General features: G+C 44.0%; 1 protein-coding gene across 2 annotated transcripts; it reads right to left on the bottom strand.

The window, feature by feature from the left end:
* Nucleotides 1-375: 375 nt before the first annotated feature.
* Nucleotides 376-26,496, bottom strand: LOC139424623 (protein AF-17-like). Of its 2 annotated transcripts, XM_071176638.1 has the most exons (20): nucleotides 26,161-26,496; nucleotides 24,873-24,952; nucleotides 24,647-24,701; nucleotides 24,205-24,314; nucleotides 22,750-22,853; nucleotides 22,519-22,612; nucleotides 22,047-22,166; nucleotides 21,836-21,922; nucleotides 21,349-21,499; nucleotides 20,262-21,113; nucleotides 19,502-19,668; nucleotides 17,899-18,019; nucleotides 12,154-12,220; nucleotides 10,634-10,782; nucleotides 9,840-10,052; nucleotides 9,527-9,603; nucleotides 7,952-8,316; nucleotides 7,579-7,636; nucleotides 3,624-3,812; nucleotides 376-3,408 (listed from the first exon to the last, which is right to left on the bottom strand). In XM_071176638.1, the coding sequence occupies exons 1-20, from the start codon at nucleotides 26,267-26,269 to the stop codon at nucleotides 3,373-3,375; spliced, it is 3,204 nt and encodes a 1,067-aa protein (XP_071032739.1). In that variant the 5' UTR covers nucleotides 26,270-26,496; the 3' UTR covers nucleotides 376-3,372. The 2 variants fall into 2 exon arrangements, with proteins under 2 accessions (XP_071032739.1, XP_071032738.1); XM_071176637.1 differs by lacking the exon at nucleotides 376-3,408 and having other exon boundaries at nucleotides 3,448-3,812; nucleotides 26,161-26,403.
* Nucleotides 26,497-27,132: the final 636 nt, after the last annotated feature.

Below are 27,132 nucleotides of genomic sequence, written 5' to 3'. Positions count from 1 at the left end.
GAACTCATTTTTACCCTGGAGGCCGCGTTCCGTCTTCAACAAGGTCCGGAGGGCCACACTGAAAATTGGTTATACTGTATTTCCTTGCCATCAAAATTGCTAAACATAGTCCTCTATTTTTTGTTTTTTTGTGTTTTTGTGTAACTCTCTGTGAGGTTGCCGTATTCCTCTGAATGGAAAATGTGTCGGTGCGTCACAGACCAGCCCAACTGGGGAACCGCTCTCTTTCACTGTTATGACTGTTCATAACACTGTTATGACTGGTTCATGAAGGCATTATGACAGGCTGCTTCAAGTAAGTGATGCACACAAGGACTTTGTCAATGCTGCGGTCTGTAAATAAAGCTTTGAAACCAAGAGAACATGCAAATCAACTCAGTAAAATACATTTATTGACAGTAAAATTTCAGTCGTCTTAATTGTACCTTTTTAATTTTTACACAAAAATATCAAAATACTTTACAGGGCATTAAATCTGAATATTGGCAAATTCATTGTTGATTAATTCTCTCTAACAAATACACTGTACATTGACAACAATGCTTGTCTTTTCTTAAATGCAGTGCTCAATTTAAATTTCATAAAACATTTTTTGAGAACAATGCATTTAAAAACTCTGCGTAGTCAAACTTGGTATTTAGCTACTGATTTGCGAGACTTAACTGCATTTCATGCATTTTATGTCCCAAGAAGTTTGTTCCATTTTCGTCAAACTTCATTGAGAGAGAGGTGCTTAAATATGATGTAATACATAACAGATACACATAACAACATACGTACATTATAACATGGATTATCTTGGTTACCCAAACTTCAAAGCTTAGAAAATGAATGTGTCTATACACAAACACATTTAAGTATACAATTTGCACTCAAACAATAAAAAAACAACAAAAGTATATATATATATATAAAAAAAGATGTACATTTATTGGGCCAAATCGCCCCAGTGCAACATGGGAAAGATTCCCTTTCAAGATTCCTTCGAGGTACTCTTTCAGTCAAAACAACCTCTTCGACATGTTCTTTCCTAGATTTTTTTTTACCTTAATCGTACAACAACTCATACGGACGTACTTGTTCAACCGCAGACCTCCTTCGGAAGTCCTGTCAATGTGGAGGAATAGGCTCATGTGTTGTCAGCGTTAACATTCTCCTATCGTCTCGTTGCTACGGTATTTTAACCAACTAACAATAGTCGCTTGAAAGCTCCTCACTGTTAACTAACAACAAAAACAGAACAGATCTAATACTTACCGAATATCACATGTACGGGGAGGTCAATGTCGAGGTCACAAACGGAAAACTAACACATTTGGGAATGATCGTTGACCGTAGTTAAATGAGGAAATGATCGAATAAGATTAGTAACGAACACCGCAAAGGAAAAATATTATTCCAGTCTAACAGTGAGTTAAAAGACCTGGGAGAACGGCCAATGTTAATAGATTAGCTTGATCCCAGCACAGAAGGACCTGTTGTTATGTGCCACACAGGAAAGGAGATGCAGTAAAGAAAGTTACATATTAGAGTTCCCGAGTTGCCTATGTGTTCTGAATGGTAACATTTTGTAACTTGACATCGTGATCTCAGTAGTAAGACATACTGTACATAATAAGTGTTACTAGAATCTTGTAACAGATGTCATGGGCAGTCGTATCATAACAGATAAAGTCACCTGATGACAATTGAATCAACATTTGAACCTGATGACACCAATAAGAGTTTGAGTCACAATTGTATAAGAACATAGTCACAAATACCATGACTGCTATGTCATTACTAAGACAGCATTTTTATAGATCTTAAGACAAAGTAAAGTGATACCATCTAACATGGGATGTTGCTTGTCAGTTCTTCTAAAACATTGAGCAGCATCTTAAGACACAATTTACAGATGATTTGAGACTTACCAATAAACATATTTTCATTTTACAATTGTTGACATTATCACCGTTGCCTATAAATAGTATAAATGGTAAGATTGAAAAGAGTGCTTTCGCCTAAATCTGAAATAACGGTAAATGTAACCAGAACAAAAGCTAGATTAAGAAATGAATAAGACAAAAGAAGCTGCCTTTTGGCTGTTAAGTGTGAGTTGATTTTCCTCAGTAATTCTAGCGTTATTTTAAGGCATTGACAACTATACAGTATTGCTAAAAGAACAACTAGTTTCCCGGGGCATCAACAGAACAATATGTACAACAGAAACAAATAAGAAAACACTAACACTTCAGGATAGAGTGCAAAATATTCATACTAATCAATCATTAACTTATCAGTTCCAAGTATCCAAATGTCCCTTATTAGGTTATATATCAGCAAAGTACACATGGGTTGAGGAAACAAAAATATGAATTTCTTACATATTTACTTGGGACAATTTTCAAATGTTTGGTTTCGTTTGATTAATCTTGGCAGCGGCACACATATTGAAGATCATACATTCTCTCTAAATTCTCAGGGGTGGACTGAGGCATAGTTAGCATTCTACACTGTCAATGCCAGTCCCCAGATCATTTGATGACAGCCTGTAGCTGTGACATTTAATAGGATAGAATAGGAATATCATAGTTGTATAATATATGGGAGGGAAGAAAATGAAAGGAAGACAGACCTTGAGGAAGACAGTTGATGTTTAGAGAGGTGTCAGACAGTTTGTCCTCAACAAGGATGTTTAGAGGGATACATTGGTTCCACAGTAAAGTTATGGCCTAAGGACACTTTGGCCCAAAACACTCACACCCAAATTCCAAGTCGACACTTAGCCCTACCCATAGGCACTCCAGGAGATCTAAAAAAGATTGTATAGGTTTAAAGTTTACCATGTCTTCTGATTGGCTAGTTGGAATAGTCATTATGTTGTCTACGCCCATCGAATCATTTCAGATCTCAGGAAGTGCCTTGAGAGTAGCGGCTAGGGGTTGATTTGGAATTGATCACCAGAGTCCAATTTCTATGCTGGACCCCAATACTCTCCACATTTACCGTCAGGACACCAGAATCTCTGGCTCTTGCTACAAGAGTGAACCCAATTGGTCTAGCTAATAGATTAGTGCAATTCAATTACAGACCACCGTATTCATGCTCTCTGAAAGCTGCCTACACACACACAGACCTGGAAGAAAAAAAACGTCCTCAAATAAAAGGAATTCGATGCATAAGAAATAAAACATAACCGTTTAAATCGATGCCATTATACATTCATAAAAGAGGGGGAAAGACCGAGATGATAGAAGACAGAGAGTTCAAGAGTCTTTCAGGTGGAGATTAAAGGTGACATTAGTTTCTGATGGAACAGCTCAATTACTTTCCTTTCCCCTGCTATAGCTGCTGTTATAGCTGCAACAGTTCAGACACGAAGATAAAATATCAGCCATTGTTGTCTCCGCCCTTCTCTCCCACCCCCTGAAATTAAACACATTTAAAACTGACCTGTGAGTTTACATGTTCGGCCCACACATACATGTATCAACATTATATCCTCAGGTTTAACAGCATTACAAAGCAAGTCAACCTTCTAGAAAGAAGTTAATTCTTTAAAGCTTCAGTCGATCAAGAATTGACATATACAATGGCCTATTCAAATAAGGAGTCTCGAACAACTGCATATCGGCACTCACCCCGGGCTTGTGAAGTGCATTCTCCTGTAGGCCGAAGAGGGGGTTTCCCTGGCCACCCTGCAGGGGCGAGGCCCCCAGGTTTGGGGACTGGGCAGTGGGGGTGGAGGTGAGGGCCCCGGTCAGTGTGAGGCGCTGTAGCTCCCTCTGCCACTGCTGCTGCAGCATCTGATAGACCACCACCTGCTGCTCCTGAGACACACAGCCCACGATATAAGGGACTTGAACATGGGTAGTGATATGCACATCCAAAATGAATCTACCGGTGCCGGGCCAGAAAAAGACTGCAGCATATGCTGTTTTTTTTCTCCATTTATTTTTGGGGACCAAAAATAAACCTGACCATGGTCACACTCATTGAATAATTAGGGGTTAACAGCCAATCAGATTGGTAGCTTTTTTAATAATTTGGAACAGAGAAACTAGAGGCCATGAATAACTTGGGCAAAAAGAACGGCACTGTTTGGCCTATAGGTGACACTGTCATAAGCAGTCTCGCTTTAAACCGTCATATCCACCGCCCTGTTTGACCTAGAGACTTGAACGTTTGTATGTACAGTTCCTTCAGTAAGTATTCACACCCCTTGACCGTTTCAACATTTTGTTGTTGTTACAGCCCAAATTTAAAATGTATTATGTATTCATGTATTCAGTCCACCTTTGCTATATGGAACAACCAGAGGCGCAGGGGCCATTCCCAAAAACACACTGCCAGGAGTGAAAGTAAGGTGGTACGGAAAAGATACGGCGTCCCGGGAAAACTAAATGGTGGGGGTACGCCTTATTGGTAAAGCATGAGCCTGTAAAAAATAGAACAAAATGTCAAAAGAACTGAAGGTTATTACATCACTTTTCTTATCATTACCGCAAAAAAAAGAAAATGTACAAATGGACCTGAAAACGGGTCATATAGCCTACGCTCAAATGCGATGTGGTTTGAGGAAAACCCTGATATTTTGACAAGGCAGAGATGAGTGGCTGACACCGAGACGTGCCCGAACAGCAGTGGACGCATAAATTATGTCCTAACGACAATCGCCAAATGTCATTACACTTTTTGGTATTTTGTGTAACAGATGTCTCTTTCCATTCACCATTATTTGGAGGCTGGGAATATGTTGGGAGTGGATGAACGTGCGCCGGTATCCAAGTCACGGAGCCCTTTGAAGTGATTATTTGACAATCATATGAAAACATCATGACTGGTTGTGTTTATTACCACAGTAAATTGACATTCTGTCCTTGAGCTGTCCTTGTTTATTAATCTTCTGTATTACTTCATGTTTGGCGTGGACCCCGGGAAGGCTAGCTACTGCTTTAGCAACAGCTAATGGGGATCCTAATAAAACACCAAATTAAAGGTCATACATTTTAAAAGTTCAATTACAATTCTTTACAACTAGGCCCGCAGAGATCCTATTTTAATTAATAGGGATTCTATATGTTATACATTTGTTTTGGTGCACGAGAGGACGTCCTGTACCGGAAATAAAATAATTCCACTTTCACCCCTGCACAGAAGTACAAAGAATCTGAGGAGGAACAAGAGGGAGACTTCAAAGTTCAACCCTCATCCAGGTCCAACCCCCATAACCGGACACCAAAGACAACTCATGACCTCGTCCATCATAGGTCAGGACAATCCAATCCAACAGCTCCTGGCGATGGCGCAAGCTTTAAAGACAACTGTCGAAAATCATGGAGTAATTTTGGAGAAGCTAAGGTTTCAGATGGCATCTTCTAGCACAAATTCTAGTCCGAAACAATACACCAACGCAGCTCCCAGCGTTGGCATTAGCTACACCCGATCAAGCTCAGGCAACACCTGAACCACCAGCAGTGGGCTGCAATTCCAGGACTGCAGCCACCCCCTACCAATCACCTCTGCCACCTCACCTCCAGACTCATCCTATCCAACCTTAACCTATAGCGCCCCCTAACAAGCCTAGCTCCAAAGAAAAAAATCAGATATTACACGTCCATTTAAAACACTGCAATTCCAATCCACAGTGGCCCATCAACTTCAAACTTGTCATCACTATCATAGACATCCCTAAGACGAACCACACTGAATTTGGTAATATATATAAAAAAACAAGGAAACTATTAATAACTAATACTTTGCATATGTAACACTAATGCTCAAAATCATCTCATGAACCACATGTCAGATTCACTCCAGATGTTGTATTTAGAATCATGATTGCACATAAAGGAAGATAATTCCTACATGATCGAGTGATCTTCTGTCCTTTTTGACATCCTGTGAACCCCGTTCATTGCTGCTCACAGCTATATTTTAATAATGTACAGTAGAAGTCGGAAGTTTACACACACCTTAGCCAAATACATTTAAACTTCATTTTTCACAATTCCTGACATTTAATCCTAGTAAAAAAAACCTGTATTAGGTCAGTTAGGATCACCACTATATTTTAAGAATGTGAAATGTCAGAATAATAGTAGAGAGAATTATTTATTTCAGCTTTTATTTCTTTCATCACATTCCCACTGGGTCAGAAGTTTACATACACTCAATTAGTATTTGATTGCCTTTAAATTGTTTAACTTGGGTCAAACGTTTCAGGTAGCATTCCACAAGCTTCCAACAATAAGATGGTTGAATTTTGGCCCATTCCTCCAACAGAGCTGGTGTAACCGAGTCAGGTTTGTAGGCCTCCTTGCTCACACGTTTTTTTCAGTTCTGCCCACACATTTTCTATAGGATTGAGGTCAGGGCTTTGTGATGGCCACTCCAATACCTTGACCTGGTTGTCCTTAAGCCATTTTGCCACAACTTTGGAAGTTTGCTTGGGGTCATTGTCCATTTGGAAGACCCATTTGTGACCAAGCTTTAAATTCCTGACTGATGTCTTGAGATGTTGCTTCAATATATCCACATTATTTCACTCATGATGCCATCTATTTCATGAAGTGCACCAGTCCCTCCTACAGCAAAGCACCCCCACAACATGATGCTGCCTCTTTGTCCCCATGTGTAGTTGCAAACTGTAGTCTGGCTTTTTATGGCAGTTTTGGAGCAGTGGCATCTTCCTTGCTGAGCAGCCTTTCAGGTTATGTCGATATAGGACTTGTTTTACTGTGGATATAGATACTTTTGTACCTGTTTCCTCCAGCATCATCACAAGGTCTTTTGCTGTTGTTCTGGGATTGATTTGCACTTTTGGCACCAAAGTCCGTTTATCTCTAGGAGACAGAACGCGTCTCCTTCCTGAGCGGTATGACGGCTGCGTGGTCCCATGGTGTTAATACTTGCGTACTAATGTTTGTACAGATGAACGTGGTACCTTCAGGCGTTTGGAAATTGCTCCCAAGGATGAACCAGACTTGTGGAGGTCTACAATTGATTTTTTGAGGTCTTGGCTGATTTCTTTTGATTTTCCCATGATGTCAAGCAAAGAGACACTGAGTTTGAAGGTAGGCCTTGAAATACATTCACAGGTACACCTCCAATTGACTCAAATGATGTCAATTATCCTATCAGAAGCTTCTAAAGCCATGACATAATTTTCTAGAATTTTCCAAGCTGTTTAAAGGCACAGTCAACTTAGTGTAAGTAAACTTCTGACCCTCTGGAATTGTGATACAGTGAGTTTATAAGTGAAATAATCTGTCTGTGAACAATTGTTGGGAAAATGACTTGTGTCATGCACACAGTTGATGTCCTAACCGACTTGCCAAAACTATAGTTTGTTAACAAGAATTTAGTGGAGTGGTTTAAAAAACTAGTTGTAATGACTCCAACCTAAGTGTACGTAAACTTCCGACTTCAACTGTATCTCTTATTTCGGTCCTGACAATTCATCCATTAATACGGTTTCAATTTTATTTTAACTTCTTATGATGACCCATCTTATCATCATGGTTGTGTTGTATTGGGTTACAAAACATCAAGAGCATGTCTGAGTGTGTTTGTAAGGCATGGTAGAGTCATTACTGGAGTGAAGTGCTGCTGGAGAAGGAGCTGCTTCTGCTGCTCAGACAGGAGGGAAGACCTGAAACACAACCATGTTAAATATTACTCATCATGGGACACTTCCAGTTCAAACAACACTTACCCAGCCAACCCATTAGTCACAACAAAAATCAATTACAGTAACAGTCTAGACCAGAATCAGTCAGCGCAGCCAGTCACACAACAAGACGATATAAAAATGTATCCCTGTCACAAAAATAATGGCCGTGGCTATCACAACACAACAACAACTGATCAACAGCAATCAACAAACAACATCCTCACAAAACAATCAACCAACACTATCACTAACCATTATACTTTTCTGGTGATCAGACAGAGAGGAGGTACTCACGGACTCATGCTCTTGGGGATTTGCAGGCCCTGTGCCAGTGCCTGGGGGCCCAAAGGGGGAGGCTGGGGCCTCAGGGCCGGCAGGGTGGGCTGGGGTCCGTTCTGGACAGGTGACTGGATCACCCCGTTCAGGCTGCCCAGCACGCCGTTCATGTTCAGCTGGGGACTTCCTGCTAGGGAGACCATGAGCCCGCCCACCATGGAACTGCTGGCCTGACTGAGGCCCCCCAGGCTGTCAGTCAAACCCCGCCCACCCAGCCCGTTCAGCAAAGGCTGGCCGAAGGAGGCGGGGCTCTGCTGTGGGGGTGGAGTGCTCTGGAAGGAGAGGGAGGAGCTACTGCGGGAGGGACTACCAGAGTGGAGCTCCTAGAGTCGGAAGAGAAAAACACAGGGTAAAACTAATAGGACAGTTATGGTTAATCTAAAGGTGAAATCTGTGAGTTTCATTTCCCCATATTTCATATATTAACATTCCCTCAATGTAATAACACGCATGCCCCGCACACCTGAGGATTTGTCTTTTTCACCCATCTACTTCCTGTGTTTGAGGGATGAAAATCCACTTGTCACTTAAATTTCGCTGGATCAATTGCTTTCATTTTACTCCTGTGACTCTTTCATACTCTTGATTATGCCTGTCGTTTTTCCCCATTAACGTTCGTAATGACCTGTCAAACACACTCTGGAAATGGCTAAAAAGAGCTCAATGAAATGCATTGTCTTTACACTGACTCTGTAAAAAACGCTAAAGCTTGGTTAGGGATTTAACGCACCATCTTGACACCTCCATCACAAGAAAAATTACTTTATTTTAATGGGTGTTAATTTTTTTGCAGAATTTGGAAAAGTAATCCTTTAATACAGTTGAAATGTTTACAAATTAGAGGCTCTGAAATGAAAGCATCTTCCGAAAATGAACACTCGGATTATAGTGATATTAGTATGATCTCGCAAATGTAAAGTATGTTTAGATAGGTGTAATCTAGAGCGAAGCGTGTTGATTTTTTACTCTGAGGGTATCCTGCTATTGACACACTTGTTGAATTATGCAAGGGAACGTGAGAACAACAGGGGCAGTTAAGCCAGCGCAGGTGAGTGCAGGCAGGATCGACAGAGGTTGCAGCCCTGTGCCACCCCTTTATGTTAATTTATCCCTATGTGCAAATAAAACCTGCTGTATTTATGCAAACGACGCATATAGAATCGTCTTTATTTTAACACAAACTATCCGCCAAAATACCTAATACAATAAGAACATTTATATATAAGTGCATTCTAATAAATAAAAGTGACATTTTACAATAAATTGAATACCTGAATTCCTACCAAAAATCCCTAAACTCATTATTCGTCCGTGCCAGTAAGATGAGTATTTTCATCCATTGTCCTTCTGTTGCAATTTTAGCTATTTAGATGACCGTTGCTACTCAATGTACAAACAAGTGGAGGCGGCACGTTAGATTGGAAATGAAACCCAGATATCCCCTTTAATGCTACAGTTGGGGATAAAGGGTAAGTAACTACACAGTGGGTTCAAGTTCTAAGTAAGGTATGGTGGGCACAAGGGGGTTCTCACCTCGGATGAGGTGATGAAGGAGGTATCATTCAGGAAGCAGCATTTAGACAGGGGACTCTTATTGGTGCTGAGGGGGTCTATAGGGACAAGAGAGGTACATACACAGGGATATAGATACAGGGACAGGGAACCAACTACAAAAAAAAAACACAACACACAACTGTCTAGATTATAATGACAAAAACAAGGTTTGTTTTGGGGGATGGTGACACTCTTTTCCAGACTAGCAAACTGACTCTATCAACGAATGAGGTAAGGAGGATGGGAAGCTTCTGAGAGGAGGTGAACGAGAGTAGGGTTTCCTGAGTCTGACCGTGTGCGGAGGAGAGGAAGCTGATGTGGGTGGTGGTGGGCACTAGGCCCTGGGCGGAGTGGTGGGAGTGGTGGACCTGCGGGGGGAAGGGACAGGCCAGCTCCACGTTGAGCAGCTGCAGCCGCTCCTTCTTGGCCGTCAGGCTGAGAATCTGGTCCTGGAGACGCTGGTTCTCCTGCTGCAGCGAGTGGAGGGACTGGAGCATCTCTACAACTGGTGGAGAGAGAGAGAGATGGAAAGGGGGAGGGAGAGGGGGGAAGAGACAGGGAAATGGGGTAGGAAAGAAAGTGAGTGAGTGTAGTGCACTGTATTAGAGTCAGTTTCATTTTTTTGTTACAGTTTCCATTCTAAGCCATTTTATTTTAAATATAATTTTTTAAACTAGGCAAGTCAGTTAAGAACAAATTCTAATCTACAATGACGGCCTAGGGACAGTGGGTTAATTGCCTTGTTCAGGGCTAGAACTACAGATTTTTACCTGGTCAGCTCAGGGATTTGAACTTGCAACCTTTCGGATTTACTGGCCCAACGCTCTAACCTCTAGTCTACCTGCCGCTACCGGCCATGATACACTAATGATCATCGCAGAAGGATCTGAAAGCAAGCGTATCAGACTGACTCGGGTTGATAAGAATCCACTTCCTCTTCAAAGGGTCCAAAAATACATTTCACATCGGGTGTGTATGACCGACTGTGTCACAAAGGCAGACACATCGCCCAAAAAAGACCAACTGAAAATCCTCAGAGAATGAAGATATATTATAGACTGCCACAAAGAATCCCAGTGTACTTACTGTTGGCACCCATCTCTCCGTTGCCATGCTTCTCCAGGAGGAGCTCTATGTGGGAGCTGGATTGAGGGACGTTTTCAGGGCGACCTCTGACCCCAGGGCCCACACCCTCCCTCTGGTCAAACAGTAGAGGCAGACAGCTCATAGGAGACCTGAGAGAATAACAGTGGTAAATGAACAGGCATATGGCTACAGAGAACAGAGACAGAATGAAATGGAATAACGTTGGTACACAAGAGACAGATTGAAATGGAATAACGTTGGTACACAAGAGACAGAATTAAATGGAATAACGTTGGTACACAAGAGACAGAATGAAATGGAATGGTAAAGTATACACAAGTAAAAGTGACAGTATGAGAGAACAGTGTTGATAGTGGCAGTGAGAGAGAACAGTGTTGATAGTGACAGTATGAGAGAACAGTGTTGATAGTGACAGTGAGAGAGAACAGTGTTGATAGTGACAGTGAGAGAGAACAGTGTTGATAGTGGCAGTGAGAGAGAACAGTGTTGATAGTGACAGTGAGAGAGAACAGTGTTGATAGTGACAGTGAGAGAGAACAGTGCTGATAGTGACAGTATGAGAGAACAGTGTTGATAGTGACAGTATGAGAGAACAGTGTTGATAGTGACAGTATGAGAGAACAGTGTTGATAGTGGCAGTGAGAGAGAACAGTGTTGATAGTGGCAGTGAGAGAGAACAGTGTTGATAGTGGCAGTGAGAGAGAACAGTGTTGATAGTGACAGTGAGAGAGAACAGTGTTGATAGTGACAGTGAGAGAGAACAGTGTTGATAGTGACAGTGAGAGAGAACAGTGTTGATAGTGGCAGTGAGAGAGAACAGTGTTGATAGTGGCAGTGAGAGAGAACAGTGTTGATAGTGGCAGTGAGAGAGAACAGTGTTGATAGTGACAGTGAGAGAGAACAGTGTTGATAGTGACAGTGAGAGAGAACAGTGTTGATAGTGACAGTGAGAGAGAACAGTGTTGATAGTGGCAGTGAGAGAGAACAGTGTTGATAGTGGCAGTGAGAGAGAACAGTGTTGATAGTGGCAGTGAGAGAGAACAGTGTTGATAGTGGCAGTGAGAGAGAACAGTGTTGATAGTGACAGTGAGAGAGAACAGTGTTGATAGTGACAGTGAGAGAGAACAGTGTTGATAGTGACAGTGAGAGAGAACAGTGTTGATAGTGACAGTGAGAGAGAACAGTGTTGATAGTGACAGTATGAGAGAACAGTGTTGATAGTGACAGTATGAGAGAACAGTGTTGATAGTGACAGTATGAGAGAACAGTGTTGATAGTGACAGTATGAGAGAACAGTGTTGATAGTGACAGTATGAGAGAACAGTGTTGATAGTGACAGTATGAGAGAACAGTGTTGATAGTGACAGTGAGAGAGAACAGTGTTGATAGTGACAGTGAGAGAACAGTGCTAATAGTGACAGTGAGGGAACAGTGTTGATAGTGACAGTGAGAGAGAACAGTGTTGATAACTGTGAGAGTAGAGTCAAACAGAAACTTACTGTGAGGAAAGGCTCTCTCGTGGCGAGTTGTCGTGACATGGGAAGCGACAGTCGTCCATCTCGAACTCTGAGAGGAGAGAGAGCAATCCTGATAAACTACCAGGTAGCTACAGTAGGGGAGAGTGGGGTAAGTTGAGCCGTTTTTTACATTCAGCATCACTCCATCAAGGGAAATATACTATGTCTTTCTGTTTTGAAAACATTACTTGTCTCTTCGCACAACTTAGCTGACCTGTGGGACAGGGCAAGTTAAGTTGAGCTGTGGGACAGGGTAAGTTAAGTTGAGCTGTGGGACAGGGTAAGTTAAGTTGAGCTGTGGGACAGGGTAAGTTAAGTTGAGCTGTGGGACAGGGTAGGTTAAGTTGAGCTGTGGGACAGGGTAAATTAAGTTGAGCTGTGGGACAGGGTAAGTTAAGTTGAGCTGTGGGACAGGGTAAATTAAGTTGAGCTGTGGGACAGGGTAAATTAAGTTGAGCTGTGGGACAGGGTAAGTTAAGTTGACCTGTGGGACAGGGTAAATTAAGTCGAACTGTGGGACAGGGTAAATTAAGTCGAGCTGTGGGACAGGGTAAGTTAAGTTGAGCTGTGGGACAGGGTAAATTAAGTTGAGCTGTGGGACAGGGTAAGTTAAGTTGAGCTGTGGGACAGGGTAAATTAAGTTGAGCTGTGGGACAGGGTAAATTAAGTTGAGCTGTGGGACAGGGTAAGTTAAGTTGAGCTGTGGGACAGGGTAAGTTAAGTTGAGCTGTGGGACAGGGTAAGTTAAGTTGAGTTGTGGGATAGGGTAAGTTAAGTTGAGCTGTGGGACAGGGTAAATTAAGTTGAGCTGTGGGACAGGGTAAATTAAGTTGAGCTGTGGGACAGGGTAAGTTAAGTTGAGCTGTGGGACAGGGTAAATTAAGTTGAGCTGTGGGACAGGGTAAATTAAGTTGAGCTGTGGGACAGGGTAAGTTAAGTTGAGCTGTGGGACAGGGTAAGTTAAGTTGAGCTGTGGGACAGGGTAAGTTAAGTTGAGTTGTGGGACAGGGTAAGTTAAGTTGAGCTGTGGGACAGGGTAAGTTAAGTTGAGCTGTGGGACAGGGTAAGTTAAGTTGAGCTGTGGGACAGGGTAAGTTAAGTTGAGCTGTGGGACAGGGTAAGTTAAGTTGAGCTGTGGGACAGGGTAAATTAAGTTGAGCTGTGGGACAGGGTAAGTTAAGTTGAGCTGTGGGACAGGGTAAATTAAGTTGAGCTGTGGGACAGGGTAAGTTAAGTTGAGCTGTGGGACAGGGTAAGTTAAGTTGAGCTGTGGGACAGGGTAAGTTAAGTTGAGCTGTGGGACAGGGTAAGTTAAGTTGAGCTGTGGGACAGGGTAAGTTAAGTTGAGCTGTGGGACAGGGTAAGTTAAGTTGAGCTGTGGGACAGGGTAAGTTAAGTTGAGCTGTGGGACAGGGTAAGTTAAGTTGAGCTGTGGGACAGGGTAAGTTAAGTTGAGCTGTGGGACAGGGTAAATTAAGTTGAGCTGTGGGACAGGGTAAATTAAGTTGAGCTGTGGGACAGGGTAAGTTAAATTGAGCTGTGGGACAGGGTAAGTTAAGTTGAGCTGTGGGACAGGGTAAGTTAAGTTGAGCTGTGGGATAGGGTAAGTTAAGTTGAGCTGTGGGACAGGGTAAATTAAGTTGAGCTGTGGGACAGGGTAAATTAAGTTGAGCTGTGGGACAGGGTAAGTTAAGTTGAGCTGTGGGACAGGGTAAATTAAGTTGAGCTGTGGGACAGGGTAAGTTAAGTTGAGCTGTGGGACAGGGTAAGTTAAGTTGAGCTGTGGGACAGGGTAAGTTAAGTTGAGCTGTGGGACAGGGTAAGTTAAGTTGAGCTGTGGGACAGGGTAAGTTAAGTTGAGCTGTGGGACAGGGTAAGTTAAGTTGAGCTGTGGGACAGGGTAAGTTAAGTTGAGCTGTGGGACAGGGTAAGTTAAGTTGAGCTGTGGGACAGGGTAAGTTAAGTTGAGCTGTGGGACAGGGTAAGTTAAGTTGAGCTGTGGGACAGGGTAAATTAAGTTGAGCTGTGGGACAGGGTAAGTTAAGTTGAGCTGTGGGACAGGGTAAGTTAAGTTGAGCTGTGGGACAGGGTAAGTTAAGTTGAGCTGTGGGACAGGGTAAGTTAAGTTGAGCTGTGGGACAGGGTAAGTTAAGTTGAGCTGTGGGACAGGGTAAGTTAAGTTGAGCTGTGGGACAGGGTAAGTTAAGTTGAGCTGTGGGACAGGGTAAGTTAAGTTGAGCTGTGGGACAGGGTAAGTTAAGTTGAGCTGTGGGACAGGGTAAGTTAAGTTGAGCTGTGGGACAGGGTAAATTAAGTTGAGCTGTGGGACAGGGTAAATTAAGTTGAGCTGTGGGACAGGGTAAGTTAAATTGAGCTGTGGGACAGGGTAAGTTAAGCCACACACACATTTCTGCACTAAATTAAATATTTAAAAAATAGCTTTTTAAAACCATGTCTATCTTAATTTCCCAGAACACAATTCAACACAATCACAATCACTTTTTGTATTTTAATCATTTTAAGCATCTTTTAACAGAGGCTTAACACCTAAGGCCCTGTTGTTACCTCATATCCCTGAGATAATGCCTTGATTTTTTCTGCCTGGGAAGAAAACACTTCAATTTGCTCAACTTGTCATTGGCTCAACTTACCCCATGGTCATTGGCTCAACTTACCCCATGACCATTGGCTCAACTTACCCCATGGTCATTGGCTCAACTTACCCCATGACCATTGGCTCAACTTACCCCATGACCATTGGCTCAACTTACCCCATGACAATTGGCTCAATCTACCCGATGACCATTGGCTCAACTTACCCCATGGTCATTGGCTCAACTTACCCCATGGTCATTGGCTCAACTTACCCCATGGTCATTGGCTCAACTTACCCCATGGTCATTGGCTCAACTTACCCCATGGTCATTGGCTCAATGGTCATTGGCTCACTTACCCATGGTCATTGGCTCAACTTACCCCATGACCATTGGCTCAACTTACCCCATGGTCATTGGCTCAACTTACCCCATGGTCATTGGCTCAACTTACCCCATGACCATTGGCTCAACTTACCCCATGGTTATTGGCTCAACTTACCCCATGGTCATTGGCTCAACTTACCCCATGACCATTGGCTCAACTTACCCCATGGTCATTGGCTCAACTTACCCCATGGTCATTGGCTCAACTTACCCCATGGTCATTGGCTCAACTTACCCCATGGTCATTGGCTCAACTTACCCCATGGTCATTGGCTCAACTTACCCCATGACCATTGGCTCAACTTACCCCATGACCATTGGCTCAACTTACCCCATGGTCATTGGCTCAACTTACCCCATGGTCATTGGCTCAACTTACCCCATGGTCATTGGCTCAACTTACCCCATGGTCATTGGCTCAACTTACCCCATGGTCATTGGCTCAACTTACCCCATGGTCATTGGCTCAACTTACCCCATGACCATTGGCTCAACTTACCCCATGGTCATTGGCTCAACTTACCCCATGGTCATTGGCTCAACTTACCCCATGACCATTGGCTCAACTTACCCCATGACCATTGGCTCAACTTACCCCATGGTCATTGGCTCAACTTACCCCATGACCATTGGCTCAACTTACCCCATGGTCATTGGCTCAACTTACCCCATGACCATTGGCTCAACTTACCCCATGGAAACATTTTGACTATATTATCCCACACACAAAATGATGCACTTTCATGCTAGATTTAGGATCTCATACTGGAGCTTATAGAGAACCAAACTGATGTAAAGAACAATATTAAAATTGTCTATTTTGGTTTAGATACAAGCATCATGAAACCTCTAACACAATAAATTAATTTGACTTAAATGTATTTTTACCTAACTTGCTAACCACCTTTTCCATGTGATTTCTTCCGTCACAGACTGAAATGAAGAGCTCTTCCTAAATATTTGGTCAAATTATTCATTTTGTGTATGGTTTTCTAGAAACAAGGGTGGCTCAACTTACCCCTTTGTCTCAATTTACCCCACTCTCCCCTATGTAACTTCATAGCAAACATAGTGCCTTGCGAAAGTATTCGGCCCCCTTGAACTTTGTGACCTTTTGCTTTTGCTTTTGATTTCAGGCTTCAAACATAAAGATATACAATTGTATTTTTTTGTGAAGAATCAACAACAAGTGGGACACAATCATGAAGTGGAACGACATTTATTGGATATTTCAAACTTTTTTAACAAATCAAAAACTGAAAAATTGGGCGTGCAAAATTATTCAGCCCCCTTAAGTTAATACTTTGTAGCGCCACCTTTTGCTGCGATTACAGCTGTAAGTCGCTTGGGGTATGTCTCTATCAGTTTTGCACATCAAGAGACTGAAATTTTTTCCCATTCCTCCTTGCAAAACAGCTCGAGCTCAGTGAGGTTGGATGGAGAGCATTTGTGAACAGCAGTTTTCAGTTCTTTCCACAGATTCTCGATTGGATTTAGGTCTGGACTTTGACTTGGCCATTCTAACACCTGGATATGTTTATTTTTGAACCATTCCATTGTAGATTTTGCTTTATGTTTTGGATCATTGTCTTGTTGGAAGACAAATCTCCGTCCCAGTCTCAGGTCTTTTGCAGACTCCATCAGGTTTTCTTCCAGAATGGTCCTGTATTTGGCTCCATCCATCTTCCCATCAATTTTAACCATCTTCCCTGTCCCTGCTGAAGAAAAGCAGGCCTTAACCATGATGCTGCCACCACCATGTTTGACAGTGGGTATGGTGTGTTCAGGGTGATGAGCTGTGTTGCTTTTATGCCAAACATAACGTTTTGCATTGTTGCCAAAAAGTTCAATTTTGGTTTCATCTGACCAGAGCACCTTCTTCCACATGTTTGGTGTGTCTCCCAGGTGGCTTGTGGCAAACTTTAAACGACACTTTTTATGTATATCTTTAAGAAATGGCTTTCTTCTTGCCACTCTTCCATAAAGGCCAGATTTGTGCAATATACGACTGATTGTTGTCCTTTGGACAGAGTCTCCCACCTCAGCTGTAGATCTCTGCAGTTCATCCAGAGTGATCATGGGCCTCTTGGCTGCATCTCTGATCAGTCTTCTCCTTGTATGAGCTGAAAGTTTAGAGGGACGACCAGGTCTTGGTAGATTTGCAGTGGTCTGATACTCCTTCCATTTCAATATTATCGCTTGCACAGTGCTCCTTGGGATGTTTAAAGCTTGGGAAATCTTTTTGTATCCAAATCCGGCTTTAAACTTCTTCACAACAGTATCTCGGACCTGCCTGGTGTGTTCCTTGTTCTTCATGATGCTCTCTGCGCTTTTAACGGACCTCTGAGACTATCACAGTGCAGGTGCATTTATACGGAGACTTGATTACACACAGGTGGATTGTATTTATCATCATTAGTCATTTAGGTCAACATTGGATCATTCAGAGATCCTCACTGAACTTCTGGAGAGAGTTTGCTGCACTGAAAGTAAAGGGGCTGAATAATTTTGCACGCCCAATTTTTCAGTTTTTGATTTGTTACATTTTTTTGAAATATCCAATAAATGTCGTTCCACTTCATGATTGTGTCCCACTTGTTGTTGATTCTTCACAAAAAAATACAGTTTTATATCTTTATGTCTGAAGCCTCAAATGTGGCAAAAGGTCGCAAAGTTTAAGGGGGCCGAATACTTTTGCAAGGCACTGTATCTCACTAACGAATGTGTGTGTGTGTGTGTGTGTTACCTTGAAGTGAGGTCTGGGCTTGGCTCAGTAGTGAGGGCAGTGTACGGGCAGTAGAAAAAACCCTGCCAAACGGCTGAGAGGAGCTGAGGCTGTAGGAAGAACTGGAACATGGAACATGCACCTACAAGGGTTTAACACACACAGAACAAAGTTAGGATCTCATTTACCTGGCAACTGAATACATGTGGGATACTATTTTAGTTGTAACATGATATCGTTGATAAGCTCAGCCATGGGCTGCGTTTCAAATGGCACTATATATTTCCTGCATAGTCCACTACTTTGACCAGATGCCTATGGGCCCTGGTCAAAAGTAGTGCAGTACAGATGTAGGATCTTAATTTGATCACCCTGTTGCAGGGGAACTGTCACTATCAACACATGTTTAACTTGTCGTGTATTTTTTTAAATTTTTTTGATTTCACCTTTATTTAACCAGGTAGGCTAGTTGAGAATAAGTTCTCATTTGCAACTGCGACCTGGCCAAGATAAAGCATAGCAGTGTGAACAGACAACAACACAGAGTTACACATGGAGTAAACAATTAGCAAGTCAATAACACAGTAGAAAAGAAAAAAAAAGAGAGTCTATATACATTGTGTGCAAAAGGCATGAGGAGGTAGGCGAATAATTACAATTTTGCAGATTAACACTGGAGTGATAAATGATCAGATGGTCATGTACAGGTAGAGATATTGGTGTGCAAAAGAGCAGAAAAGTAAATAAATATAAACAGTATGGGGAAGAGGTAGGTAAAATTGGGTGGGCTATTTACCGATAGACTATGTACAGCTGCAGCGATCGGTTAGCTGCTCAGATAGCAGATATTTGAGGTTTAAAAAGGCGCCCGAAGTTTGTAATTTCCACTTTGAAATGTGAGACTCCTTTACGAAAAAACATATCAACCCCTACAAAAGTGTCCATTAATTAAAATCCACATAATAATTCATATTTCCTGCAGAAGCAGGATACTTTTTCTGCTGTAGCAAACTGGCTCAAATGAAGATCATACATCTGTATATAGGTAATAGTGTGCCATTTTTAAGAAGACAAAAGCTCTGCTACCTGACCCGAGCTCGACGGGCTCTGACATTATACATGGTAGTTAGGGCCGGGTGGGGCCTGTTTTTTCATCAATAACTAGGGTACGTGCCGGGCCTGGGTATCACTAAATTGATGACAAAAATGTTGAAGCTGAGCCATTTGCTCGTGCTCTGCTCAGTCATATCTGGCTAAGCTCGCAACATGATGTCAGAAGTGCTTCCACCTCATCAAATATAAGGTCAGAGAGATTATTTCACAGAGTTTCGAGTGACGAAAAGTATCTAACAGCTAACTGCTCTCTCATGCCTCCTCATTGAGCAGAGTAGCCCAAGCGGAGACGTTGCTATGGATACTCACAGACTCAGAGCCGCCATGAGCAGAGCAGGGAGCTGAGAGGAGCAGCTAATGGATTGACTAACGCAGGAAGTTATTTCTGATTTTGGCCAGGGCCGGGCCTTAAATTTGGCAGAAGCAACCGGGCCTGGGTAGGGTAGAGCCTGAACGTCGCGGGTATGGGTAAAGGCTCGAACGCAGACATGATGTTGATTTCCCGGAGTACCTGTGGGTTGAGGGCAGAGTTGACTGGTTGAAGTGACAGTGTGGAGACGTGAGATGGCAGGAGTCCTGAAGAGAGAGCGGTGCTACATACGCCTCCGCCCAACGATAGAGGGGTGTTACAGACACCCCCACTCAAAGACAGAGGGCCCTCGTGACAGGTGTAGATTCCTAACCAAGAGAATAATATCAGGCTTAATTAATAAATGCAATTCATTTATAGAACACACACACACACACAACCGCACACCTAAAATTGTTGAGGTCATATCTTGTCAGAGTAGAGCAAAAGCAGGATGTCAACCCAGCCATTGACGCACATGCCCTCTCTGTTGACACTGCACACAAAACCACAATCTAACAAATCTCTTTACGACGCACAGATCACTAACTACCTAAGATTTACTACGCACGTGCAAAGTCTGCACTTCTAGTTCTGCTTAAGAAGTCATAAGCAAAAAGCATAATACATACAAGGGTTCTTTCCTCTGATTTTTACTCAATCTCTTACTCCTCTTCATCCTTTTCTTTCTCTGCAGTGCAAATATGTACAAGCTTAAATCTGGCCGCCATTTTCTAAACGAGGCATCTTGCTTCCTGAACATCTCTAAATACACATACTTGATGATGTGTACGTTCATCATCCACAGCCACAATACATAGAAGTGCTGTGTATTATTTTCACATGCAAGTGCACACAGGAAGCTAGAGGGCTACCACACAGAGACTACGCCCGCTCAAGACGGATCTGGTGAGAGACTCACCGGAGCGGAGCAGCGTATTGCCGCGGCCTGTGGAGAAACTGACGCTAGAGGAAGTGGAGGAGGAGGGGAAGGAGGAGGAGGAGAGGGAGGAGGTGGGCAGGGTGGAGGAGTACGCTGTGTGGGGGAGGGAGGAGGAGCTGGGGAAGAGCGAGGAGGACGAGGTGGAGGAGGAGGTTAGGGAAGGAGGTGGAGCAGGAGCCGTGTGGTGACGGTACTCCTCCTCTCGCCTCTCTGTCCGCTCCCGGTTCTTGCTCCCTCGCGGGCGCCCCGGTCCATGCCGGCTCTTCTTGTTGCCACGGTGCTTCCTCTCCCGGTGTGTTGGCAGCGGTGGTGGGGGCGTGGCCTTGTCCTCCTCTAGGTTGGCCTCCTCCAGTACAGGGGGCGTGGCTAGGTGCGGGGACTTGAGAAGCGACTTGGAAAGCTTGTAGTCCCCCGAGGAAGAGGAAGTGATTTTGCGGAGCTTGCTGCTGCCGCTGCCTATCCCACCCGAGGAGGAAGTGATGCGCATGATGGAGCCGAAGGTGGAGATGGTGACCTTGGTCTCGAAAGAGTTGGTCTCGCCCTCTGACCTCTCGTGACCCTGCGACGACCCTCCGGGAGGTCCGTCAACCGGGGTCAGGGCCGGGGGCTGCAGGGAGGCCTTGTTGTGGTATTTACTATTGTCCAATTCCTCCTCCTCTTCTTTCTCTTCTTCCTTTTCCTCCTCCCCTTCCTCGTCATCTTCCTCAGGCGCTGTCCGTCTGGTCCGCTCGTCCCGGGGCTCCTCGGCGCCGTGCTCGTCCGCTCCTCGGTCGGGGTCGCGCTCCAAACGAGAGGTAGAGGAGAACGGGAGGAGGTCTTGGGAGCCGCCACCTGGGAATACACACCGTAGTTATTCCTAAACACAGCACAATAACCAGACAACACTATACGGTAGAGTTATACCTAAACCATTATAAAAACACACGTTCAGACTAAGCACAGTGAAGTTATACCAAAACAAAGAGTTCTGCACTAGAGAGTTGGTTATTCACAAACAGAACTGACTGAGAAGTTGCTTGGACACAAAACGGCCGGTTAGTTGGCCCATAAAGGATTAGCTTTGTACCCGTGTTGAAGGGACTGGAGGAGCAAGAGGAAGAGGAGCAGCTCTTGCCAATGCTTCCTGTCTTCTTACTGCGGTGTCCCAGCTGGCCGTGAGAGCTCAACCTCTTCAAATTCCCCTCGCTGTCCTTGTTGCTGTGGTGACCCGACGACAACTAAATCAACAGCACAGAGAGGTGACGGGTGGGAAATGTGTCATTGGAGATCGAGAAGCGGTTTGATGTCATAGATTAAAGCCCTTTACGCTCGTTAGAAAGTATTGCGAGACGGTCCTGTTAGAGAGTTTAACCAAGGACCTCACCAGAATAAAAAACATTTTCTCAAATGTATCCACTTAGAAACTATTTAGGAAACCAAATGGTTATACTCGGTCAATGACGGAAGAGGATTGGTGGATGTGGGGAAAGACTAGAGAGAAAGAGAGAGTTAAGAGAGGTTAGAGACAGAGACCAGGGGGCATTTAGGGGTGTACATATTGGGGTTGGCTTTACCTTGTCCATACTGCTGGACAGTGAGGACCCCAGACCATCAGATGACTTTTTATGCCTCTCCTTTTGCCTCACCTTGTCCTTGTGACTCTGAGTGAAACCGAAGGGAGAGGCTGAGGATTTGAGCATTCATGCAAATACACCAATACAAGCCACACCAAGCAATAGTCAAATGCACGTTCAGTATGTACACAACAATACACAAGACACTCACCTTCCTGAGCCTGTGGTGGTGGGAGCCGTGTTTATCCTGGGCGGGGGACGTGGAGCCCCCCCTGGAGTGGCCGAAGGAGCCGCGTTCGGTGTTCTCTCCACTGGAGCGCATCTTCCTCTGCTGCAGGACCCCGCCGAGGAGAGGCAGAGAGTCACACTGCTGCCAACCGTGACGGTCACAGGGGCAAGTACAGCCATAGGGGCAATAGCTGGACGGGCAATCGGCTAGAGCTACAGGGGCAACTAGGGGGCGGAGGCTATTTCTCCACGCCGGCTTGAAAAGCTATGTCTCCTTGCCTTCCTCAACGCAGGATGTGAATGTATCAAAACCAAGTGGAAGTGGAAGTCCTTTCCAAAGCCGTCTTAATACCCAACACAACACATTTACACATTTCATTCCATTTAAATAAATAAGAACTGGAGCTCTCCTAGAAAGCTGAAAAGAGACTTGAATAACTCTGCCAGTCTCTTACCATCTTGATGTAATGGTGCTTGCAGTAGCCACAGTACTTGACGTTGTCAGCCTCGGGGCCCTCCTCCTCACACAGCAGGCCAGCCATCTGAGCACTGCACATGGTCAGACAGTCAGACAGATGGGAGAGGACACACACACACACAAAAGCATGCACGCACAGTCACGCACACACACGCACACACACACACACACATACACACACACGCACACACACACACAGACCACTCACCAGGTGACGTGGAAGGCTTGTCGACAGCCCTGCCGGTTGCACGTCATGCAGGCCCCACACGCAGCCTTGCTCTCTCGCCCATGGTCCTCACAGATATAACACGTCTAAAGAGAGGGGAGGAGGAAGATGAAAAAGAAGGATGACTGACCAGAACAGATCTCCTCTTATCAACGTCAGATGTCATGTCCACCTGAAATCACTCACAGATCTAATGGGCACACTTAGCTATGGAAGGGAAATCGGGTCGTTCCACGAAAATAACGCTTTTTTGCATTAAATAAAAAGTTATGACTACTTAACTACCTAATTGGTGGAACGACCAATTTGTATCTATGCCAAATGGCATCCCATTCCCTATAGAGCGCACTACCTTCGACCAGGGCCCATAGGGCTAAAAAGTAGTGCACTATACTCTGGGCTCTGGTCAAAAGTAGTGCACGACATAGAGAATAGGCTTCCATTTGGGACACAGCCAGTGTGATACTGTTCAACTGTATGGGAATCACCAGTGCCCAGAGTCCAACCCTAGCCTGTCATTGATAGCAGCCTGTTATGAAACATTCTACCCCCCTACTCCTCTTCACACCTCGCTCCCCTACGGCTATTACCCAGACAGAGGGGGCTGGCTGTCTGCCTAGCAACAGGTGCTGGACAAAAGAACAGCGGGCTCCTTACCTTTCTTCTCTTCTACCCCTCCTTCCCTTCATCTACACCCTCCTTCCCTTCATCTACCCCCTCCTCCTCCCCTTGTGAGCCATATGCATCATGGGCCAAAGGGAAACAGGGAAACTGCATTTTTGGAGCTACTGTAAAGGAGGGAGGGAGGGTGGTGGGCTCATTGAGCCTCTGACAACCCAGACCAGAGAGGTGCAAGCCATTTACTGTAGCTGCCCCTGACATGGTGACGCGAGGCCACTACCAGACGAGCACCCACTATCGTTCAGCAGCAGGCGTCTACGTAGCTTCCTATTGACTCGAATAGAACTGTAATCCAATCATATAAAAGCTTTCATTCAAAAACAAATCTGTCTGGTGGGCATATGCTGAATATAGATTTTTCCACAATAGCGATCACTCAAGACCATTAGACCTGAAAGCATGCAGCCGGTGGTGGGATACATGGCCCATGACTATCCAGATGCCAACTCTAAAGGCTAAACTTGCAGAGAGGACTTAGGAAAAACTCTGGATGATCTCATGAAAGCTTTGCCCCGTGCAAAAATATACTGTATACTAATGACTGCGTGCAAATCACAAAAACGCCCCCACGACTTTGTATGGAATTTTGAAGGTAGGCACAGAGATGGACAACCATTTACTCTGGCTAAAGAAACGATATCTCCAATTTCATTCAATCGTTTTAGGCCAATAAAATACATCTCAAATGACGGTCAGAACGTCCTTCACAAAAGACAAACAAGCTTATCAAAAGTGGAAGTGAACAGTGACGAATACCTTGATGTATCTGTCGTGAGGGACGTACTGTAGTACGATAGGCTCCATGGTGAGAACGTTGGCAAACTGCACCTCGGGAATGTAGAGTGCACAAACCACATGGGCCCAGCCTGGAGAGAGAACAGCTCACATTAGTACACACACACACACACACATACACACACAGACACGCACGCACACACACAGACACGCACGCACACACACTCACACACACACACACACACACACACACACACACACACACACACACACACACACACACACACACACACACACACACACACACACACACACACACACAGACACCCTGACGTGCATACACACACATTAACACGGACACATTATATGTTTGTAAGACAAGGGAAACGTGGAGGAAAGGAGGGATTGATGGAAAGTGGAGGATGAAGAATAGAGGAAGGAAAGTCAGCGTCCAGTAGTTTACCTCCACTGTCTGTCCTCTTGAGGGCGCCATCTTTGTGAGGGCACAGCTCACATCTCTGATGAGAAATGAGAGCACACCCCACAATAACCAACTACGCACAGTAGCTTCAATAGCACACTGTACTACCAGTGTTATTCACTACGACAGGCAGGGATATCCTGTACATTGATAGAGATTTGAAAGAGTATACGGATAATATATTGATATACGGGATATATATACTCACCACTCTGGCAGCTCTCTCCTGAGACTCACATTTTCGACAGAACCACGGGCCAGTGGGCACCTGGACAATACCATAGCACGCTGTGACACACACACACACACATAAATAAAGACACAAATACAGACAAATCATTGGTCTACCACTCAAATGAATGAGACACAAACAAGTTACCTAACATATTAGTTATGTAACTAACTAACTTCTTGGTATACCTTCAACTTTTAATTAATCTTTTTTTTTTTTTTACTGTTGAGAGCAAGCATAGAGTAAGTAAGTAGCCTTGCACGAGCCTTGGCTTGTACGAGCTGGAACGACTCATAGGAGCAAGAGCCAATCTCCTGTTTCCGTAGCGACCCTCTGGACAGGATGCTAGTCTATCACTGGGCTTTACCCCCAATCTATCTCCTTAATGCTGAGTGCCAAGCAGAGATGCAGAAGGACCCATTTTACAGTCTTTGGTATGACTCAGCCGGGAATCAAACTCCCAACCTTTTCAGGACAGACACTCTTACCACATGGCCACTGAATCGAGAGAAGGCATAGCCAGGGCATAAAGTTAAGTGTCACAATGATTTATATATTTCTTATTCCCGAGATGATCCCAATATTGATAGGCTATTGATGTAGGTCACCTTTTTCAAAGAGTGGTGGCGGTTTGGACGCAACCACAGTGGTTTTACTTTGCAAGACATGATTTGTGATTTGACCTGATTTATAATACTATGACGTGAATAACAGTTTGTAAACTCAGATTGTATCGTGTGTCGGACACAGACGATATTGTTATTGATGTTTCCTACAGCACAATAAATAAAGGCACGGGGGATATACTGCGACGGTGTGCACTACTCGTATAGCCTTACAACCGTAAAGATGTACACATTAAATCATAATTCATGGCTCTTATTCGAATCAAAACTCATGGACATATTGAGTGGCTACATTGCTGCAGGGCTGAGATACAAAGATGTCAACAAAGAATGTGGATGCATCGTTGAGGAAACAATTCATCCGGAAGGCCCGATAGGCCAGCTAGTCTGCTGCTCCAGTAGTAGCAAATGCTTCCTAACTTTGGATCGAATAATAGCCATTCTACAAAAACCGCAATAGTCCGCGCCATAAGGGCTCGATGTAATGTTATATGTCCCCTCTCGCACCACGGCAACGCGTGTTAAAGGAAAACACCCCCTCCCACATAAACACAGACAGACACGCACGCACGTAGGCACGCACCACCCCATCCTTTCCCCAATACCGTAATTACATTGTAGTATATCAAGCTAGTTACCCTGGTGAACAGCGACGCTGCACCCGTGCCCATCACAGTATACAAGAGGATTTTCAGCCCAGCCTCGCTCATCGGAACACACGCAGCAACCTCCAACCATTTCCCGCATACTGTTCCCATACGGTATTTGATACGGTTTTGCGGCGACTTAAATCGCCAGGGTGTCAAGTAGTCCCTGACTTCAACAGTGTATCAAACATGGTAGTCGGTAGTCGTGCTACACTGCAACCAAGAATGAATTTCAGCGTGGGGGTTTCGGTGTACAGCGAGTTTTTCCGTGATGTCTTCCCGTCCCCTGTAGAACCGATGCAGTGCGCATGCCCACATCTGCAGAATAGTCTCACGGTGTGAAGATGACAATATTTCCATCCCTTGAAGTTGTGTGTCCTCAGTTGTCCATGCTCAATGACAATATGTATGTTCCCTTTCTACATTATAATGACCAAACAGCCCGATCTCCTGCTGTCGAAAAGCAATAATGACAAGTGTAGACTAAAGCGTGCCTCTTCTCTTTGAACGGTAGATAAAACTCACTTTAAATGCATAGCGCCATCTTTAGGGATCAGACAAAACAGAAATGTCTTGGCCTACTTGCCTAAATGGAATACCCAGAGATAGTTTGGGGAAACCGTTAATATCATTCAACAATATGTAGTCCAGGCCAACTACTTTGTCGATTTATTTAGAGACTTTATAACAACTATATCCAATATGTAGGCATATTAAAAAGTATTATCATAACAATAGTCCATTAAACAGAATCAGGTAACGTATGTTGTATTAGTGGCATTATAAAGTCTCATAATGATGGTTGCTTAATCAGAAGTCAACAAAATACAATTGTAGGCTAATAATGCGTTTTATTAGGCACTTGTGTGATGTGTAATGTAAAGCATTGTTGTAAAACCTGAGACTGCAAAGCCTTACATGACTTATTATACATGATCTTTCTCAGAAAGTGAAGTGAACTAT

The sequence above is a fragment of the Oncorhynchus clarkii genome, chromosome 13, assembly GCF_045791955.1.
Source record: "Oncorhynchus clarkii lewisi isolate Uvic-CL-2024 chromosome 13, UVic_Ocla_1.0, whole genome shotgun sequence".
NCBI classification, from domain to species: domain Eukaryota; kingdom Metazoa; phylum Chordata; class Actinopteri; order Salmoniformes; family Salmonidae; genus Oncorhynchus; species Oncorhynchus clarkii.
The sequence above is the reverse complement of the archived record's forward strand: the minus strand, read 5'-3'. Positions and strand labels throughout refer to the sequence as shown.